Genomic DNA, 17,425 nt, shown 5'->3' with positions numbered 1-17,425 from the left:
AACATATTCACGTACAGTTTTGTCATATGAGAGCTTCCTTGCAATGTCATTTTCTAGAGACAATATGCATAAAGAATTTCAGTGCTCTTCAGTCATGGTAGACCGAAATTTGTTCTTTATCAAGGATAGCTTTGAAAAATTCCTTTCTGCTTCACAGCGTGTGATAGGCATTGTCAAGTACAGCTTAAGCGCAGTAGTAATATTGGGGAACACTTCAATTAGGTGTTACTCACAAATAAGCTGAAGAACTTCTGCGCATTGCATTTTAGATGCTGTGTTTTCTTCTGTGTTTGGGATTTCCTAAGGTGCAAATATTCTTTGAACTGATGACACTCGTTTACTAATTTGTGGTCAGTATCATCTTAGTAATACGATATTATAAGTTTAATACTGTCCTCATCAATTTCAGAATTGTTCACCAATTCTGAGAGGAACTTGAACCTTTTTGCAATCTGCTCATATGGGTCAATCGTCTTGCGTAACTGGATTATCAAGCAGTCATAGAGTTGATATAGAACTTCTATCCTAAATTTGTCAGCTCCTCTCAAAGAAGCAATACCACTTGTTCCATCTGAAAATTTCCTTGTAACAATGCGTTTGGAAGCATCAGAATAACTTGAGGTGATATCTTCACACAAACCTTTTGCTTCTGATTCATAGTGTGCAATTCGATCGGCTGAATTTTCTCGGAGTTCTTTAACAAACGAAAGTAAAGATGATAGCAGAAGATAACCTTCAAATACATCAAAACCAGGGGTTTGTAGTTTCTTTCTTGTTTTGTTGAAACGCTCCAGCAGTTTTCATAGTTTTCATAGAATTTACAGTGCAGAAGGAGGCCATTCGGCCCATCGAGTCTGCACCGGCTCTTGGAAAGAGCACCCCACCCACAGTCGACACCTCCACCCTATCCCCATAACCCAGTAACCCCACCCAACACTAAGGGCAATTTTGGACACTAAGGGCAATTTACCATGCCCAATCCACCTAACCTGCACATCTTTGGACTGTGGGAGGAAACCGGAGCACCCGGAGGAAACCCACGCACACACGGGGAGGATGTGCAGACTCCGCACAGACAGTGACCCAAGCCGGAATTGAACCTGGTACCCTGGAGCTGTGAAGCAATTGTGCTATCCACAATGCTACCGTGCTGCCCTAACGACTGTTAAAATAGCATATTCCAGCTTTACCAACTTGTGGTATAAATTCTTTGCATCTCGTTTACATTCAGGCTCTCTTCTGAGTCTTCAAAAATATGTTTGAGAGTTTCTGAGAACCCCTTCTCAGAAAGGAAAGCGCCATTTTTTAAGATTTATAATAAATGAGCTAAATAGGCTAAACTAGGCTATGTTCAAGCTAGCCTACGCTAGGCTAGACTAAGTTAGGCAAGGCTAGGCCACCAAAACTCATAGGCTAAGGTAATGTAACACAATTTTACCATTATTTGAACACTTTTTTCATAATATACACCTGTAATTTAACACAAATTCACCCTTTTATTACCTTTTCATAAATACTTGTAATATAGTATTAGCCTAGGCTATGCGGTCGTAGCCTACCTTCCGTTCACCTCTTCATAAAAACAATAGGCTTAGGCTAATCTAACACTATTTCACCTTTATTACTTACCTTACTTTTCTAAATATAACATTTATTTTTGAGTAGGGGTAATTAAAATATTGTATCCTTATGAATACTTTATTGAAAAAAATTCTTGTCTAGATCGCTATCACGGTGCCATCACGTTGAAAATTCATGTTAGCATTGTGATTGCCTTTTCAACGGATCCCCTTTTTTGTTACGACACGTCATCTACTGTTTGTATTTCTGTCATAAATGTTAATAGTGCTTTAAATTATTTATAATTATTTTATATTAAATATATTTAGAATGAAACATCCTTAATTTGAACATTTTTTTTTTACGGCTAGCCTGCATGATACTTTAATAACCTTTTAATTTTTATTTTAACTATTATTTTGTATTGAATTACACTATTATTAATATTATCATTTTTTAAAAACACCTTCTCATACAGTAGACCCAACATTTTTAAGCAATGTGGACGAAAGTCGCTTCTGGGGCCCCTCTGGGATTAGGGGCCCTGAAGCTTAAGCTACATTAGTTTCATAGTAGATCCGCCCCTATGTGGCAGGGTTGAAATGTCCACTGTCGCTGGCTGAGCTGTTGTTATTTTCTGACTGTATTGATTGACTCTGAATACTGGAGTGCGATGCTGGAGAGACCCCAGGCATGTACTTAATTTCCAGCAGGCATTTGACAAAGTTCCACATCAAAAAGTAAGAGTGTTGGAGGTAATTTATTCGCATGGAGAGAGCATTTGATAGCTAACTGGAGACCGAGTAGACCTAAATGGGTCATTTATGGGTGGGCAAAGTGGTGTGCCACAGTGATCAGTTTTTGGAGCCAAAACTCTTTAGGATCGCTATCAATGAGTGCATGAGGGGGCCGAGTGCAAGGTCGCTAAATTTGCAAATGACTCAAAGACAGATAGGAAAGTAAATTGTGAAAAGGACGTTAGGAATCTGCATACAAACATGGGTAGGTTAAGTGAGTGGAGGAAACCCACACAGACACTGGGAGAGGCGTGTAAACTCCACGCACACGCTGGGATAGGCGTGTAAACTCCTCGCACATGCTGGGAGAGGCGTGTAAACTCCACGCACACTCTGGGAGAGGCGTGTAAACTCCACGCAGACGCTGGGAGAGGCGTGTAAACTCCACGCAGACGCTGGGAGAGGCGTGTAAATTCCACACTCACTGGGAGAGGTGTGTAAACTCCACGCGCGCGCACACTGGGAGAAGCGTGTAAACTCCACGCATACACTGGGAGAGGCGTGTAAACTCCTCGCACATGCTGGGAGAGGCGTGTAAACTCCTCGCACATGCTGGGAGAGGCGTGTAAACTCCTCGCACATGCTGGGAGAGGCGTGTAAACTCCACGCACATGCTGGGAGAGGCGTGTAAACTCCACGCAGACACTGGGAGAGGCATGTAAACTCCCCACACACACACATTGGGAGAGGCGTGTAACAGCCGGTGGTTAAAGTTTTAGTCGGTGATTACTTTGGGAATAGCGATCACAATTCCGTAAGTTTTCGAATACTCATGGACAAAGACGAGAGTGGTCCTAAAGAAAGAGTGCTAAATTGGGGAAAGGCCAAGTATAACAAAATTCGGCAGGAGCTAGGGAATGTGGATTGGGAGCAGCTCTTTAAGGGTAAATCCACATTTGAAATGTGGGAGTCTTTTAAGGAAAGGTTGATTAGAGTGCAGGACAGACATGTCCCTGTGAAAATGAGGGATATAAATGGCAAGATTAGGGAATCATGGATGACGGGTGGAATTGTGAGGCTAGCTAAGATGAAAAAGGAAGCATACATAAGATCTAGGTGATTTAAATCTGATGAAGCTTTGGAGGAATATCGGGAAAGTAGGACAAATCTCAAACGCGCAATAAAGAGGGCTAAAAGGGGTCATGAAATATCTTTGGCTAACAGGGTTGAGGAAAATCCCAAAGCCTTTTATTCGTATATAAGGAGCAAGAGGGTATCTAGAGAAAGTATTGGCCCACTCAAAGACAAAAGAGGGAATTTATGCGTGGAGTCAGAGGAAATGGGTGAGATTCTTAATGAGTACTTTGCATCGGTATTCACCAAGGAGAGGGACATGACGGATGTTGAGGCTAAGGATGGATATTTAAATACTCTAGGTCAAGTCGGCATAAGGAAGGGGGAAGTTTTGGGTATTCTAAAAGGCATTAAGGTGGACAAGTCCCCAGGTCTTGATGGGATCTATCCCAGGTTACTGAGGAAAGCGAGGAAATAAATAGCTGGGGTCTTAACAGATATCTTTGCAGCATCCTTGAGCATGGATGAGGTCCCGGAGGACTGGAGAATTGCTAATGTTGTCCCTTTGTTTAAGAAGGGTAGCAGGGATAATCCAGGGAATTATAGACCTGTGAGCTTGACGTCAGTGGTTGGCAAACTGTTGGAGAAGATACTGAGGGATAGGATCTATTCACATTTGGAAGAAAATAGACTTATCAGTGATAGGCAGCATGGTTTTGTGCAGGGAAGATCATGTCTTACAAACCTAATAGAATTCTTTGAGGAAGTGATAACGTTACTTGATGAGGGAAGGGCTGTAGATGTCATATACATGGACTTCAGTAAGGTGTTTGATAAAGTTTCCCATGGCAGGTTGATGGAAAAAATGAAGTCATATGGGGTTCAGGGTGTACTAGCTAGATGGATAAAGAACTGGCTGGGCAACAGGAGACAGAGTAGTGGTGGAAGGGAGTGTCTCAAAATGGGGAAAGTTGACTAGTGGTGTTCCACAGGGATCCTTGCTCGGACCACTGTTGTTTGTGATATACATAAATGATCTGAACGGAGGTATAGGTGGTTTGATTAGCAAGTTTGCAGATGATACTTAGATTGGTGGAGTTGCAGATAGCGAGGAGGACTGTCAGAGAATACAGCAAAATATAAATAGATTGGAGAGTTGGGCAGAGAAATGGCAGATGGAGTTCAATCCAGGCAAATGCGAGGTGATGCATTTTGGAAGATCTAATTCAAGAGCGGACTATATACGGTCAATGGGAGAGTCCTGGGGAAAATTGATGTACAGAGATATCTGGGAGTTCAGGTCCATTGTACCCTGAAGGTGGCAACACAGGTCGATAGAGTGGTCAAGAAGGCATACAGCATGCTTGCCTTCATCGGACGGGGTATTGAGTACAAGAGTCGGCAGGTCATGTCACAGTTGTATAGGACTTTGGTTAGGCCACATTTGGAATACTGCGTGCAGTTCTGGTCGCCACATTACCAGAAGGATGGGGATGCTTTAGAGAGGGTGCAGAGGAGGTTCACCAGGATGTTGCCTGGTATGGAGGGTGCTAGCTATGAAGAAAGGTTGAGTAGATTAGGATTGTTTTCGTTGGAAAGACAGAAGTTGAGGGGGGACCTGGCCACATTAAATTGCCCCTTGCCCCATAATTGAGAGGTATGGACAGGGTGGATAGCAACAAGCTTTTTCCAAGAGTGGGGATGTCAATTACAAGGGGTCACGATTTCAAGGTGAGAGGAGGAAAGTTTAAGGGAGATGTGCGTGGAAAGCTTTTTATGTAGAGGGTGGTGGGTGCCTTGAATGCTTTGCCAGCGGAGGTGGTAGAGGCGGGCACAACATTTAAGATGCATCTAGACAGATATATGAACGGGCGGGGAACAGAGGGCAGTAGATCCTTGGAAAACAGGTGACCGGTTTAGATAAAGGATCTGGATCGGCGCAGGCTAAGAGGGCTGAAGGGCCTGTTCCTGTGCTGTAATTTTCTTTGTTCTTAACTCCACACACACACACACACACACACACACATTGGGAGAGGTGTGTAAACTCCACGCACACACACATTGGGAGAGGCGTGTAAACGCCACACACACACACACACACACACACACACACACACACACACACACACACACACACACTGGGAGAGGCGTGTAAACTCCACGCACACACACATTGGGATGGCGTGTAAACGCCACACACACACACACACACACACACGCACACACCCACTGGGAGAGGCGTGTAAACTCCACGCACACACCCACTGGGAGAGGCGTGTAAACTCCACGCACGCGCACACTGGGAGAGGCGTGTAAACTCCACGCACGCGCACACTGGGAGAGGCGTGTAAACTCCACGCACGTACACAGACAGCCACCCAAAGTCGAAATTGAACCCGGGCCCCTGGCACTGTGAGGCAGTAGTGCTAACCACTGTGCCACCGTGCTGCCATGTGCAGAAATGTCCAGAAAAGAACACTGATGTGAAAAGCATTGAAGGGGATTAAAAATTATAAATATGTTAACAATATTGCTTGATTTTTTTTTTTTCTTCCTTAGCAAGGTATTGTAAAAATAGGGTATAACCAGTTAGTGGTTTTGTGGGGAGGGTGTGCGCGGGGGAATGAGTTGATAATATAATCCGAGATTAATGTTGGATAGAGCGATGTGAGTGAGCTTTCTTGTGTTCTCTGTTCATCTTGCCAAACTGAATGCCTGTCTTATCTCTCAATGTGATGATGATTTCGGTACTTTGGACCTGCTGCTCCTTTTGCCCAGCTCATCCGTGGACAGGTCCATGCTTTCCAGAGTTTTGGAGGTGAAAATTGCAAAGTTTCGGGAGGTTATTTTAAGTGTTCGTGCCATCTTTTCACAGGGAACGAGCATGAAACATCTGCAGATGTTGCCTCCGAGATGGGCGGCAGGAGACTGAAGCGCCGCTATTTCTGGGAGTATAGCGATAGCCACGTCACGCCCAGCAAACAAGAGCGGACACTGCAGCCCTCAGAGTGGGACTGCTACACCTTACCCAGTAATGTGTACCAGAAGGAGAATGGCGTTGGACAAGGTGAGAATGAAACCTACAGAATGGTGAGCAACTGTGAAAACTCTAATGCCGCAAGATACCTTTTCTTTTATGCCCATTCGTGAAGCATCTGGGACATTTCCTTGCATCATAGGTGCTACATAAATGCAGTTTGTTGTTGTAAGGGAGTTGTAGGGTATGGGGATTTGGCCTGAACTAGTTTTTTTTTTTTATAAATATTTTATTGAAAATTTTTGGTCAACCAACACAGTACATTGTGCATCCTTTACACAATATTATAACAACACAAATAACAATGACCTATTTTATAAACAAAAAATGAATAAATAATAAATAACAAAAATGAAAACTAACCCTAATTGGCAACTGCCTTATCACAAGTAACACTCCAAAAATATAATTTAACAGTCCAATATATAATTATCTGTCGCAACGACCTATACATACTATACAGTATATATTAACAACCCTGAGAGTCCTTCTGGTTCCTCCTCTTTCCCCCCCCCCCCCCCCCACCCCGATCCTGGGCTGCTGCTGCCTTTTTTCCATTCTTCCATCTATCTTTCTACGAGGTATTCGACGAACGGTTGCCACCGCCTGGTGAACCCTTGAGCCGACCCCCTTAGAACGAACTTAATCCGCTCTAGCTTTATAAACCCTGCCATGTCATTTATCCAGGTCTCCACCCCCGGGGGCTTGGCTTCTTTCCACATTAACAATATCCTGCGCCGGGCTACTAGGGACGCAAAGGCCAAAACATCGGCCTCCCTCGCCTCCTGCACTCCCGGCTCTTGTGCAACCCCAAATATAGCCAACCCCCAGCTTGGTTCGACCCCCACTACTTTTGAAAGCACCTTTGTCGCCCCCATCCAAAACCCATGTAGTGCCGGGCATGACCAAAACATATGGGTATGATTCGCTGGGCTTCTCGAGCACCTCGCACACCTATCCTCCACCCCAAAAAATTTACTGAGCCGTGCTCCAGTCATATGCGCCCTGTGTAATACCTTAAACTGAATCAGGCTTAGCCTGGCACACGAGGACGACGAGTTTACCCTGCTTAGGGCATTTGCCCACAGCCCCTCCTCGATCTCCTCCCCCAGCTCTTCTTCCCATTTCCCTTTTAGTTCATCTACCATAGTCTCCCCTTCGTCCCTCATTTCCCTATATATATATATATATCTGACACCTTACCATCCCCCACCCATGTCTTTGAGATCACTCTGTCCTGCACCTCTTGTGTCGGGAGCTGCGGGAATTCCCTCACCTGTTGCCTCGCAAAAGCCCTCAGTTGCATATACCTGAATGCATTCCCTTGGGGCAACCCATATTTCTCGGTCAGCGCTCCCAGACTCGCGAACTTCCCATCCACAAACAGATCTTTCAGTTGCGTTATTCCTGCTCTTTGCCACATTCCATATCCCCCATCCATTCCCCCCGGGGCAATCCTATGGTTGTTTCTTATCGCGGACCCCCCCAAGGCTCCAGTCTTTCCCCTATGCCGTCTCCACTGTCCCCAAATCTTCAGTGTAGCCACCACCACCGGCTTGTGTAGTTCCTCGGTGAGAACAGCAATGGGGCTGTCACCATAGCCTGTAGGCTAGTCCCCCTACAGGACGCCTTCTCTAATCTCTTCCACGCCGCTCCCTCCTCCTCTCCCATCCACTTACTCACCATTGAAATATTAGCGGCCCAGACCTGAACTAGTTTTGTGTTGGAGAAACAGGGTACCCTCCCCTCAGTACCAACGTACCAGGTGGGGGGGTAGGATACTTTGATTATTAAAACAGTTCACAACGCAGTTGTGCAAAAAACTAATGGTACAAGCACTAAACTTTACGCTGGAGAAACCAGATACCCTCGCCTCTGTACCAACAGAAGGGAAAGGGGGGGAGGGAGTCGGGGTGTTGGTGGAGGGGGGCCCAATAGGACACTATCTGCGGATGCAGAAAAACAAAAGAATCTTCAATTATGATGTGCCAGATTCTGGGAGTCGCCCAGAGGTTGCGGGCGACATGGGCCCACTAACCAACCCAGGGCCTGCCTTGATCCCACCACCGGGATCATCGAGGGGGGGAATCTCCTCCAGCTCCTCCCTGGTCCTGGACCAGCGGGAGGAGGTGGTGCAGATGCCTGCTCCGCCCCCGCCGCCTGGTCACCAGGAGGGTCCCGAAAATAACTCCGGAAAGCGGTCCGGGATGGTGGAAGAGGTGCCCGAAGACAGAATGAGCTCTCATTGAACAATGGTGGGGTAATTGGCAACCTGCCTAAAGTAGTTAAAAGGCAGGGAGATCCTATTGAGAAATTCAAAATTCTAGTGGTTTCGGCAAATGAGCATAATTACCAACTCAACAAGAATTGGCGCGGATTCAAGATCAGAAGAGGTGGACAATATTAGCACATGGAATAGTCGATATTTCAAATGGGATGTCTGAGGCTTTGGAGGTGGAGATTCAAGAGGAAATTGGCTTTGTATTTTCGGAAATCCGATTCAGGTGTAAGAGGAAGAGACTGATTTAGTACATGATTTATTTTTAACTGTTGCGACCAGTCATGGGAACGGTAGTGGTCTGTTCAGTCCTGAACATTATGATAAAAAAAAAATTTTTAAAAACTGCCTATCTCTGTTGAACATGAACTATAATTGTACAGGTTGTTAATCTTGGCAGGTTTTGTGGTACCTGGATTATTCATCTTGCACATGCATAAGGACCGATTTATTTTGAGAGAAGTCAACACACCTTGAATTCACTTCCGACTTTAAATAGTATTCCCAACTCCAGAGGCGGTCAAGGCCATAAATAAGGCTCTTGTAGGAATAGGGGCTGTACCAAGAGGTGAGGATGAGAGGTCAGAAGAGGCAAACGTCACGAAGGACGATAGACGGTGGCAATTGCTGAGGGACCCCTGAATCAAATTGTTCCACTTTGGGGTCCTCCGCATGTCCTCGTTCTTGGCCTTCATCCCTTTTCCTTTCTTCATCTCCCAGGAGCACGAGAAGCTGTGTTTGTGTTTTATTTCTTAATCTAGCCTTTCTTCAGACGAAGATTTTTTAAAAAGACCCCGGGTTCAACTGCTGGCCTGCATTGAGTGACCTGATTTCACTCCGTGTGGTGATGTGATCTGCCTGCCAGCAACCCGGGTCTGGTTATCGGGTTGGGCAAAATGACTCTCCCATGATCGTTGCCCTCGAGGTCAAGCGTCGTATTCAAATAGTAGCCATCTCATTAAGTTTCAGGATTGCAAATTTGCGAAAAGGATAATGCCAAGGAGTTAACGCCCTCAGGGTGGAGAGGAGAGAAGCGAGAGGGATTTCTGTAGCTTCACTTTAGCATGGCCATCCCATTGCTGAATGGTCACTTTGAAACATATCACCCAATATGCTTTCCCTTGCTATTTGGCCGTGTTATCAGGATTAAAAAGTGATCTTTTAAAATTCCGTTCTGCAGCCCAGCGCCCTGAAAGGTGCCCGAGGCAAGAACATTTTTGTGGCGGGCTGTGTAGGATTACTGTGGAGAGTTCCACCTTTCCTATGTGGTCCTTTTTATTCCTTGTGATCCAGGACGGCGAATGGCGAAGAAATCCCGTCGAACGGATGTCGACGACTTGACGCCGAACCCGCGAAAGTTGCTCCACATCGGGGACGAACTGAAAAAACTCAACAAGGTAATTGATGAGCTGACTCCAGTGAACGAACTGCCAGTGAACGCCAGACCACGGTCCAGAAAGGAGAAAAATAAACTGGCTTCTAGGTAAATAAAATCAGCAAGCAATTCGCTTGAGTGGCATCAAGTAGATTGAATCGTTTTTTCAGGCGCACACTTCGCCCTCAAGAGTGGCGTGCAATGTTTTTAAAAATACCGCGGACGTTCTTGACATATCCACTGTTTTTTGAGACGCACTCTCGCGTTCTGCAGTATATCGGTGATTACGGGCGGGATTCTCCGGTCCCCCCCCCCCTCCCCAGCCGCGTGTTGCTCGGTCACGCGTCGTTCGCTGGCGGTGAGATTCTCCATTCCTGTCGCTTGTCAATGGGATTTCCCATTAGAACCACCCCACCTCACCCTGCCGGGAAACCCACAGGCAGGGGGTGCACTGCCAGCAGGAAAAGAGAATCCTAATGACTGGAGAATTCCGGTCTACATCTCAAAAATCTAAGCTGTTGGCTTTCGAGCACCCTGGGATGCCCTGAAATTGTGAAAAGCACTCTGGAGTTGCAAGCCTTCATTTACCTCTCCCTAGGCAGATAGGAAGAGTAGGGGAGATATCCCAGGTGTCCTGTCCAATATTTATCCCTCAATCAAGGCCACAAAAACAGACTATCCGATCATTATCTGTTCATGGCAATTTGCTGGGTGCAAATTAGTTGCCATATTTCCTAATTTACAACAGTGACTACACTTCAAAAAGTATCCCCTTGGACTGTGAGATGCTTTGTGATGCCTGGCACTCATTAAAAGTGCCATATAAATGCAGGCCTTGGGTTCACTTTGGCCTCTCCCTCTTCCTTTTTATATCTTTTAAAAAGCTCTTTCTGTCCGTTTTTATATAAACTTGCTAGTTTACCCTCAGTTTATCTTGTCCCTCTTTTCATTTTTACTTTTTGGTCATCTTTTGGTGTTTTTTTTAGACTTTCCCAATCCTCTGGATTACCACTAATCTTTGTCACATGTTTTTTCTTTCCGTTTAACACTATCCTTCATTTCCTTGGTTAACCATGGTTGATTTAGCCCCTTCCTAGAATCCTCCTTCCTCACTGGGATATATCTTTGTTGTGAGTCAGGAACTATTTTCAGAAACGTCTGCTCTTGAATCTCTAAATTGAATAATTTATATGCTCTTGTGTCGACACTTTGAACACTTGCTATATGCATCTATTTTAATTGCAAATATTTAAACAATGTACAACTTCACTTGCAGAGTGAATTGCTCTGTTAGAAATCTTTTGGAAGTTGCGTCGAATTACAATTTGAAGTATTTATGAATGACTCCTAATGTGGCCATTCTCTAAGGTCAGAATCGGAAACATGGCGTTGTATCATGTGCTTTCCCCTGTTACCCATTGTTTTCTCTTTGCGTGTGTGTGTCTGCGTGTGTAGGGCCTGCAGACTAAAGAAGAAAGCACAACATGAGGCCAACAAAATCAAGCTGTGGGGTCTGAACACTGAGCATGGTGAGTTTGTCCAACTCTGTAGTGCTAACCAGAGCTTGTGGGGAAGCAGAGGAGTCACCTTGGGGGGAGGGGGGTTTCCAGTGTTGGGGGTGGATGGATGTCCCAGAACAGCAAGACATCTGGGACCTCTTCCGCTCACCCCCCCCCCCCCCACCCCCCCAACCCAACCACGTTGATCCTGCTGGGGAGACGTTTCTGAAGCCCGAGTGCTAGCCCTCTACCTCTGCCCGCTGTGTATATACCCAGCCTGAGTTGGGTTCTGGCCTGTTTCTGAGAGGTGGTGCTGTGCCGGAGTCCGAAGCAAGCAAGGGAATGGGGAGGTTGGGCAAAGTGCAATTTCTGGGCCGCAAACAGTGCCTGACATTTGGTAAATTTGAAATTTCTCATTAAACTCAACCACCTCTTGTGTCCGAGGTCGAACTGAGTGAGACTTTTACGCTGTGCACTCAGTTTGCATTCATCAGAAGCTTTTTCATTCACAGCAAACCCATTTTACCTTTTTGAAGGTGATTATTCTATTTAATTTGCTGAGACCTTTTTTTTCAAGGATTGGCTGTCTCAATTTCCCCCGTAGCGCTCCAAAAACAATTAACGGGTTGCTAGTAAGGTATTCTGAGAATGTGACAATATAGAAATGCTCTTTCTCTCTTTCCTTAATTGCCCAGGTCTAATCAAAATAACCTTGGCCTCTTGTTTTTTTTTTTTTTTTTTTTGCACCGTTCGATGAAATAAATATAAAAAAGGTTATGAAATGTATCTTTTGGAACAGAATCATAAAAAGCTCGAGAAAATAGATTGGCTATTTGATGGCTTCTCCTTTTATGAGGGGTGACATCTGTTGGCAGCTGATAACCCCCATGTTGTAACCCACCCTCTTTATCAACCTCCCCGTTATTTTCTATAACCTTTAATTTTGTGCTCTCCAACTAATTGACCCATGAAAGCAGATCTCCGTATGTCGCTGTGTAATTCTGAAGCTCCTTTTGGCCCTAATAAGAAAAATATTTCATTTTTCAAGTCTTTTCCGTCGCATTGATGACCCCTGAACTTGGCCGTGACCCCTGAACGTGGCCGTGACCCCATGAACGCGGCAAAAAGTACCAATTAATTTCTGAAACGCTTTTTAAAAAGTTAATGTCCTTTCACTAGCGAGGCCCCCCAGAGCTTATTGCAATAATCATAACTAGGCTCTTGTACAAATTGTGTTTGTATCCTGTGCCCCTAGATACAAACCCTGAGGTTTTAGTTTGCCTTCCTTTATAATAAAAGCAAAATACTGTAAACACTCAGCGGGTCTGGCAGCATCTGTGGGGAGAGAAACAGAGTTAATGTTTCAAGTCTGGATGACTCCTCTTCAGAGCGAGCCTCTCTTTTATAGTTGTATCTACTTGCAATGCCACCTTTAATAATCTGTATATCTGCATGCAAAAGTCCCTTTGTCGTATACTCTTTAAAATCTTGACATTCTTTCCCTAAGTCTTGCTTTCACTAAATTGTATCTTTCATCGATCTGCCCATTCTGCCAGCCTACCTCTGTCCTCCTGCAAATTTTTCCGTCGTCAGTTGGTTTCATTAACTAACCCTCTGTCCTGTTATTTAAAGAACAAAGAAAAGTACAGCACAGGAACAGGCCCTTCGGCCCTCCAAGCCTGTGCCGACCATGCTGCCCTAACTAAAAATAAAACCTTCTGCCCGTACTCGGGCCGTATCCCTCTATTTCCTCCCTATTCATGTATCCATCCAGATGCCTCTTAAATGTTGCTAATGTGCCTGCTTCCACCACATCCTCTGGCAGCATGTTCCAGGCACCCACCACTCTCTGCGTGAAACACTTATCCCACACATCTCACTTAAACTTTCCCCCTCTCACCTTGAACCTGTCCCACATCCAACTCTGGATATCCTGCCCTTTGAGTTAGGTTTATAACCTGTCTGTTTAGGCATGCATTGCTGATCTTGGGGCAATATTTGATTATTGAAGGGGGTTTGTTCTTGGTGTCATGACCAATGAATGGACTTGCCTCCCCTCGAGACCCTTTGGAGAACTTTGCTGTGCACACAATGGCTGCCACGTTGCTGTCAAATGAGAATAAGACCAGACGTAAAATGCAAGTGATTTTTTTGTTTTCTTCTTTTGTCACAAGATAATTTACTGAAAGTTATTGTCGCAATCAAGCGTCAGATTATGCAGCGGGTGGAAAACAGCGGTGGAACTGAAGAAGAGAGCTTGATCGGAAAATTGGAAAAACTCATGAATGATACAATCGGTAAGAACAAGACTGAACTTTTGACTTGGAGGGAAATCTAATTTGAAACTTGGCTAAAATTTTAACGGTGAAACTCTTGTTGAAAAATCTAATCTAGTTCCAGTTCATTGGTAGCTTTCTGTCATTACATTGAGGAGTGGAAATGTTATAATGCTGTGAGTATAATCTTAGGAGTAGGCAGATTTTTTTTTTTAATGGGTGGGCATTCGCTGGCAAGGCTGGCATTTAAAATCCATCTGTAATGAGAAGGTGATAATGAGTTGCTGCCGTGAATGCTGCGGTCTTTATGTATTATACTTCTGTGTAGCTGTTTGTAATCGACACTCAACCACATTGCAATGGTGCTGAGGCAGTGTATCGTCTCTTCCTTCAGGAGTTGTATAGCAGTTGGGTCTTTATGGTCATTGTTGATGCTAGCTTTTTATGCTACATTAGCTGAACTTAAGCTCCCCCAGCTTTCAGAATGCGATTTGAACTCCTGACTCTGGATTCTTAGTTAAGTAACCACTATGCTACCTCGCTCTGCAACATGAATCCCTTACGGGGCAGCATGATGCGGCACTGAGGACCCGGGTTCGATCCCGGGTAACTGTCATGATTGTAGACATTGGATTTGCAAGGTGTAGAAAAGATGTTTCCTACACTACCATCCAATTTCCTGGGAAGGAAAGTAGCAGGAAGCATAAATTTGTAGCACAAACTCTTGGAGCCCGTTGGACTAAGATCTAGAGTAGCTTTGCATTTGAGTACAGAAGCAGAATTGTGCAAGGAGACCTCCTGCAATCTTATATTGTTCTGTTCAGTCGCTGCGACACCTGTTCTCAAGTCTCTAAACTGGAGGGGGATAGTTCAATATTGCAGAATGTTCCCCCGGCTTTGGGCACTAGTGCTTTGAACCTGTTTATAGAGTGCTCTGTCACTGGACTGCTGGAGTTAACTCAACAGTACACATAAAACACTGAAAATATTTGGCTTACTTCTGGCAGTTCTGAGCGTTGTGCAAGACTCGTGTCTTACTTAAGGTTAGGGTTTTGGGTTGCGTTGATCCCTCAGGCTGAGAATTCGATATGTGGATGTATCAATGTTGCACTTATTGTTTGAAGTGAACTCCCTACACTAAGATGGGTAACGACTGAGGGCAGTCATTGATCTGATAGATCTCTGATATGGAGTTAATGCCGGCTGCACATTAATCAGTCATTCACCGTAACTTATGATTGGCTACTTGGTATACTAGGATCAGAGTCATTGTCCGGAATTATCTGCCATTGGGATTCTCTATCCCGCTAATGGCCCGTCTCCACCCGTGGGCAATTTTCGTTTGAGATAATCATCCAACTTCCTTTTGAAAATCACAAATTAATTTGCCCCTAACTCGCTCTCAGGCAGTGCATTCCAAATCTGAACCACTGGTTGCGTTTATGTGCCACCTCTGGTTCTCTTGCCAATCACTTTAAATCTGTGTCCTCTGGACCCTTCCGCCAATTGGAACAGCTTTTCCCCATCTACTTACTCCAGACCCCTCGTGATTCTGAATGCCGCTATCCAATTTTCTCCCCGCCGCCTTTTCTCCTAGGAGATCAGTTTTGCCAAACTGTTCATGCAAATGAAGACCTCCATCCCGGAACCGCGCTCGTAAATACATTCTGCATCCTCTCCAGTGCATCTGCATCCTTATCAAATGCACCTAATACTATTCATGTGCTCTGCGTGAACAAACTCTAATTACAGTAACGCTGAGGTCAGTTAGAGGCTAATTACTCTCTGAACATTCTGCGCTCAATTAAAAGGCAACTTCTGTTGCCAGGGCAGGTGCTCCATAGGTTGGCAATGATTGGCTGCTATCTCTCACCCCCGTCACCAATCGCAAACACTGTTGCTGTGACAGCTTGACCTTTTCAAGGGCAGTGAACAACGATACAATTGCAGTTGTAGAACTGGCGCCTCTTTGAAGAACATTGGAATTGCAGCCAATGTTGGGGAGTGATCACAATATCTTTTTTAAAATAACTACAATAAATAATCTGCTAATTTAGATTGTTTAAATTGCAATACTAGATCCACTTTACTGTGATGACATAGTTCTTGATTTCAACCTGTAGCTCACAAGGTGAAACCTGCAGTCAACATTACATTGAGTAACTGATCAGTTTATTACACTAGCAGTGTAACTGCTTGCATTTACATGTGTTTAATTGCCACGTTTTAAAAAAAAAAATTCCAATTAAGGGGCAATTTAGCGTGGCTAATCCACCTACCCCGCACACCTTTGGGCTGTGGGGATGAGACCCACACAGGCACGGGGAGAATGTGCAAACTCCACACGGATAGTGACCCGGGACTGGGATTGAACCCGGGTCCTCAACGCTGTCCGGCAGCAGTGCTAACCACTGTGCCGCCTATAAATGCTACGTTTTAAATGTTATTTTTGATTCATTATATAAAATGCTATGGGCTTTAAGAAAATCTCTAGGCTGTAAGAAAGAGTTTTAAATCATCAAAAGCCTTTGTGTGTTTAGCTGTGGAGTTAAATCAGTTCCTTTTTTGACAAAAGATTAGTTTTTATTTAATATATGATTAGAGTATGGCCAAGTGTGATTCTTCAACCATCCAGCTGTCCTGCTAGAACAAAGAAGAACAAAGATAAATTACAGCGCAGGAACAGGCCCTTCGTCCCTCCAAGTCTGTGCCGATCCAGATCCTCTATCTAAAACTGTCGCCTATTTTCTAAGGATCTGTATCCACCTGCTCCCTGCCCATTCATGTATCTGCCTAGATACATCTTAAATGATGCTATCGTGCCCGCCTCTACTACCTCCGCAGGCAATGTGTTCCAGGCACCAACCACCCTCTGCGTAAATAACTTTCCACGCAGTTCTATGTTCTATATCTCCCTTAAACTTTTCCCCTCTCACCTTGAACTCGTGACCCCTAGTAATTGAGTCCCCCACTCTGGGGGAAAAAACTTCTTGCTATCCACCCTGTCTATACCTCTCATGATTTTGTAGACCTCAATGAGGTCCCCCTCAACCTCCGTCTTTCTAATGAAAATAATCCTAATCTACTAAACCTCTCTTCATAGCTAGCACCCTCCATACCAGACAACATCCTGGTGAACCTCCTCTGCACCCCCTCCAAAGCATCCACATCCTTTTGGTAATGTGGCGACCAGAACTGTACGCAGTATTCCAAATGTGGCCGAACCAAAGTCTTATCCAACTGTAACATGACCTACCAACTCTTATACTCAATAACCCTTCCGATGAAGGAAAGCATGCCGTATGCCTTCTTGACCACTCTATCGACCTGCGCAGCCACCTTCAGGGTACAATGGACCTGAACACCCAGATCTCTCTGTACATCAATTTTCCCCAGGGCTTTTTCATTTACGGTATAGTTCGCTCTTGAATTGGATCTTCCAAAATGCATCACCTCACATTTGCCCGGATTGAACTCCATTTCTCCACCCAACTCTCCAATCTATCTATATTCTGCTGTATTCTCTGACAGTCCCCTTCACTATCTGCTACTCCACCAATCTTAGTGTCATCTGCAAACTTGCTAATCA

General features: G+C 44.7%; 1 protein-coding gene across 6 annotated transcripts in view; it reads left to right on the top strand.

Annotated features, from left to right (window-relative positions):
* The window catches only part of LOC140393304 (CREB3 regulatory factor-like), a 134,844-nt gene that overhangs the window by 98,573 nt on the left and 18,846 nt on the right, over positions 1-17,425 (top strand). For 5 of the 6 annotated variants that reach the window (XM_072479615.1, XM_072479611.1, XM_072479613.1 and 2 more), the window contains 4 exons: positions 6,247-6,438; positions 9,980-10,169; positions 11,517-11,590; positions 13,735-13,857. In XM_072479615.1, the coding sequence (XP_072335716.1) occupies positions 6,247-6,438; positions 9,980-10,169; positions 11,517-11,590; positions 13,735-13,857 (579 nt within the window). Of the gene's footprint in view, positions 1-6,246; positions 6,439-9,979; positions 10,170-11,516; positions 11,591-13,734; positions 13,858-17,425 lie in introns of those variants that run through there. The other variant, XM_072479616.1, reaches the window with a different exon arrangement.

This window comes from Scyliorhinus torazame, chromosome 16 (assembly GCF_047496885.1).
Source record: "Scyliorhinus torazame isolate Kashiwa2021f chromosome 16, sScyTor2.1, whole genome shotgun sequence".
Classification (NCBI taxonomy): Eukaryota; Metazoa; Chordata; class Chondrichthyes; order Carcharhiniformes; family Scyliorhinidae; genus Scyliorhinus; species Scyliorhinus torazame.
The sequence above is the reverse complement of the archived record's forward strand: the minus strand, read 5'-3'. Positions and strand labels throughout refer to the sequence as shown.